Source organism: Rhipicephalus sanguineus, chromosome 5 (genome assembly GCF_013339695.2).
Source record: "Rhipicephalus sanguineus isolate Rsan-2018 chromosome 5, BIME_Rsan_1.4, whole genome shotgun sequence".
In the NCBI taxonomy this organism is placed as follows: Eukaryota; Metazoa; Arthropoda; class Arachnida; order Ixodida; family Ixodidae; genus Rhipicephalus; species Rhipicephalus sanguineus.
Window position 1 is genome coordinate 118,227,506 of NC_051180.1, and position 4,402 is coordinate 118,231,907.

At 49.9% G+C, this 4,402-nt stretch overlaps 1 protein-coding gene across 1 annotated transcript; it reads left to right on the plus strand.

The window, feature by feature from the left end:
- Positions 1-747: 747 nt before the first annotated feature.
- On the plus strand, positions 748-2,122 carry LOC119394203 (innexin inx2). Its single transcript, XM_037661478.2, has one exon. The coding sequence runs from the start codon at positions 887-889 to the stop codon at positions 1,970-1,972; it is 1,086 nt and encodes a 361-aa protein (XP_037517406.1). The 5' UTR covers positions 748-886; the 3' UTR covers positions 1,973-2,122.
- The last annotated feature ends 2,280 nt before the right edge of the window (positions 2,123-4,402 follow it).

The window sequence follows — 4,402 nt, forward strand, 5'->3', positions numbered from 1 at the left end:
TTCACGTCTCCCTCTTTATGCATTACTAAAATAACTCGGTAAATTGTTACGTGACCCTCTGCATCAAGCGCCGTTTCAGGTATACAGTGCTAAACACGCACATAGTCATTGGTGACGCCGCCTCTGACGTAGAAGAAACGCCTGTCACAAGCAGCATTCATCAGAAACCCTTGCAGCCACACAACAGGGCCAACTAGCGCTCGTCTTTCCAAAAACAATTGCGACTCGCAGATCACTATGTCACGCATGCGTCCTCTGCGACTATGTGATTGCTCATTGCAGATGCCCCGTAAGTTGTGCTACGTGTGGACAGCGTACGCACGATTAGTACGCTTTTTGATTACCTCAGTGTGCAAGTATATATATACCCTATATCATGTGCGTATAACACTGCAGCATGCTCGCGTTTATATGAAACGCAAAAGTGCGTGCACTTTCGCTGTGGAGGCGGCGTACAGTTACTAGCTCAGGCGTTAATCAGCACTTTGGCAGCAAGACGGCAGGCTCCCCGCAGTGTCGCCTGACATGTGCCGCACTCGGCTGAAAGACCTTGCCTACTTTTTCTGCGCGTCAATCTTTCCCAGCGTTCTTGTGCGCGCAATGACGTTTCTTGGCAGAGCCGCGGAAAGTTCGCAGACGACCTCTCTACCTCGCCGCCATCGTTTTCAAGAAAGTCCCTCATTTGGCCCCTTCGTCTTGAGGGGCTCCTGCGGCGAGAAGCTCGTTCCTCTCTTTCGCCGCACTACTACGTTTCGGCGGCCAGCGCACTCCGTTTGAACTCTCTGTTGATCACGTGATAGCACGACGAGACAGGTATGCCCGGCCGATCGTGAGCAGCCTTTCAGGGCCGCCGGCGTTCAGCGGCACAACCAGAGAAGCCGCAGTCATGGATCAGATATTCGGAGGGCTCAAGAGCTTCGTGAAGATCGACACGATCGTCACCGACAACCACGCGTTCCGGCTGCACTACAAGGTGACGTGCGCACTGCTCATCGGCTTCAGCATCCTAGTCACCAGTCGACAGTACATCGGCGATCCTATCGACTGCATCACGAAGGACAGTGTGCCCACGCGAGTACTGGACACTTTCTGCTGGATTCATTCGACGTTCAGCGTCAAGGACTCCTGGGACAAGAAAGTGGGCACTCAGATTCCGTACCCCGGCGTCGATAAGTATTCGCCGGGCGAGAAGCGAGTGTACCATGCGTACTACCAGTGGGTCTGCTTCGTACTCTTCCTTCAGGCCGTGCTCTTTTACGTACCCCGCTACCTGTGGCTCGCGTGCGAGGGCAAGAAGATCAACACGCTCGTGCTCGACCTCGGATCGCCCATCCTGAGCGACGACAAGCGAAAGCACAACCGTAAGCTCCTCCTCGAGTACTTCGCCAACAATGTCGGTCAGCACCAAATGTACGCCGGCTACTACTTCTTCTGCGAGCTCCTCAACTTCGTCAACGTCGTCGGACAAATCTACCTCATGGACCACTTTCTCGGCGGCGAATTCACCAAGTACGGGCTGAAGGTGATCCAGTTCAGCGAGTGGGACTGGGCCGTCCGCTTCGACCCCATGGTCAAGGTCTTTCCGAGGCTGACGAAGTGCACTTTCCACATGTACGGCTCGTCCGGAGACGTGCAGAAGCACGATGCAATGTGCGTCCTCCCGATCAACATCATCAACGAGAAGATCTACGTGTTCCTCTGGTTCTGGTTTGTCATCCTAGCCGTTGTTTCCGCCCTCGTGCTGGTGTACCGCGTTCTGCTGTTCATCTCGCCTCTTGCCAGGTTTCATTCCATCAAGTCAAAGGCACGCCTCACCAACGGTACCCAACTGGAGCGTGTGCTCGAACGGAGCCAAATGGGAGAGTGGTTTCTGCTCGATCTACTCGCCAAGAACTTGGACCCCGTCCACTACAGGGATCTCATCACGGACCTCGACAAACACCTGGGAAGCAAGGTTCCCGAGCCCGTCTGATAATATGCATAGTATGTTATTTTGTTTCTGTGACCTCTGAGATACATCAGCGGAACTGCATCAAGTAAGAGTTAGATGGACATCTTTCTCTCAAGCCACGACACTTCGCGAGTGAGACTCGCGAACTAAGCAATAAAGGATGAGCGCACATTCGTGACTTTTTTTTTACAGTGTGTATTGTAAAATAGACTATGTTAAACGCGCTAAAAGTGCTTGATGCCACACAAATGTGAGAGCACAGTTGCATGGACCACCTGTGCAAATTTTCTTTCGATGGAGCTTGTATATATAATTTTCTTACATTGTAAGTGACTATACAGGCTAGCAGCTTTGCTGTAAAATATGCCAGCCTCACCCGAAGATCACCTGAGTTCACGCTGTGAGTTCATTACCGAAAGGTGTCCATCAATTATAGCACTTTACTGTTCTGATATAGATAAAATTATCCTTTATTAACGCGACATCGCAGAGAACGCAATGTCGGTGTCTACTTCGGCGTCGTTGTCAGTGAGAGAAAAATTCTCATCAATGCAAGTATTAAGTCAGGATTCGAGTCTGAATCCCACCCAACCTGGTTCACAGATACCACCAGCTTGGGGGTTGTTCACTGCTGCCACCCACCAGCTGGTTGTGTATCTTCAATTGTGCTCTCAGCCATGGCTCTGGTGTTAGCGCAGATGTTTCAGAACTTGTTTGGGAATTGTAGGCCCAATAACTTTATAACTTTAGCCTCCCGGTGACGGGCTAGCAGACGCACGCGTGTAAATGTCTTTCCTTTCTGTCTAGCCTCGCACGTCACCGGAGGGCACACATTGTTGTGCAAATAAAAATTATTATTATTACTAATATGTCTAGGGGATTTTGTCCGTTTGTCTGTGTGCAGAGATCCCCAGTACCTTCTAGGGAGCAGTGGAAAAACTAATGCCTAATGAAGCATTTTGAAGCATTGAAGTGGAACGCCTGGCATGTGACGGAAAAAACTAACGCATTAGAATGGAAAACTATTGGTTTAGCGATGCTGCGGTTTGAACCCGGGCTCACACGCTCAGAAGGCAAGTGTCTTAACCATTAGGCTACACACCAATGGGAATATATCTAAGCATGACTTGTATTTTCTACCCCCGTGGTTAGGAATCACGAAGAGCAACGAAGAAATGGCACCGGTAATGTCAGCTGAGCCAACGGGAACCTCGGGGCGACAGCAAGCAATAAATAATATAAGAAAAAAAAAACGACCTAGGGCCTTGGTATTTTGATATCAGATAGCTTATATTGCCCCTGCAAAAGTGTTCTCCGAGCAATGCAGTTGTGATCAAAAGTGAAGCCGACATTAAGGGGATGGGCATAACCTTGGTCTTTGTAAGCTGGTTTTCACACATTGTGTATTGCAGTGAAGTCTACTCATAACCTCGATGGCCGTGCTGTCGTCGATGTGTCGCGGTAGGATGTGCCACGGCCGCTCGATAAAAAAAATTACACCATCTCCCACTAAAGGGAACCATGTGGGGATACTAAGCAGCGCATGGGTCGACTTAAAGTTTCGTTCATCACGGGCACCTTGCCCGATGTTAAAGGGCCCCTCACCAGGTTTGACAATTTTGAGCTAACGAGCGCAATGCATACACTGGGCGTTCACGATCACGTCTGCCAAAATTTGCAACGCTACGCGCCGCGGAAATGGGTCAAATTTCAAGGTGAACGCTGCTTGCCCTTCCTCTCGCGGGCGCGCGCTTTAGAGAATGAGGGGATGACGTACATGAGAAAATGGCCCTACGTAGATGGTTGTGCTGTGACGTCGCTTCTCTACGTAGACAACTGTGCTCTGACGTCGCCAACAGTAGCACGTGACACTGCGATAATTATTTGACACGACATGTGTAGTTTGTGTAATTTGTTGCTTGAATAGATTAATAAAACTTGAGAGAAATAATAAGACACACAATGGGAATGTGTGCGTCTTTTTCCTTTTTTTTTCGTGAATTGTAGCGAGATGCGGGGCTAATGTGCCTCCCTTTCCCATGCGTTCGTGTCCCCGCGGTTAGCGCATCGAGCAGACGCCAGCCCTGGAAACGAAAGTAATGTTCTGGCGCGTTCGAGCACTCGTTATGCTCAATTCTACCGCGTCCAAGTAAACGTTAATGCGACACTGGCTCATGATACCGCCACTCTCGTGCCCGTAAAAATGTCTCAACTTTCATGCCCGTCCCGCAGAAACAGGCAGTACAACACAGAGAACGCCGGCAAAAATTGGGGGACCCTTAAGCTTCGCCTTTAAGAGTTGAACGCGATAGCGAAATCCGGCCCCTAGTGCGCACTTCAACCACTAAGTGCATACTTATTAATGTGTATTGTTACACACACACACGCACACACGCGCGCGAATTTTACAGGCTTTCGATCTAAAGCAAGAGTCGCATGGCCTCCAAGATA

Coding starts and splice junctions, on each gene's coding strand:
- LOC119394203 (XM_037661478.2), top strand. CDS start 887: ATGGATCAGATATTCGGAGGGCTCAAGAGCTTCGTGAAGATCGACACG.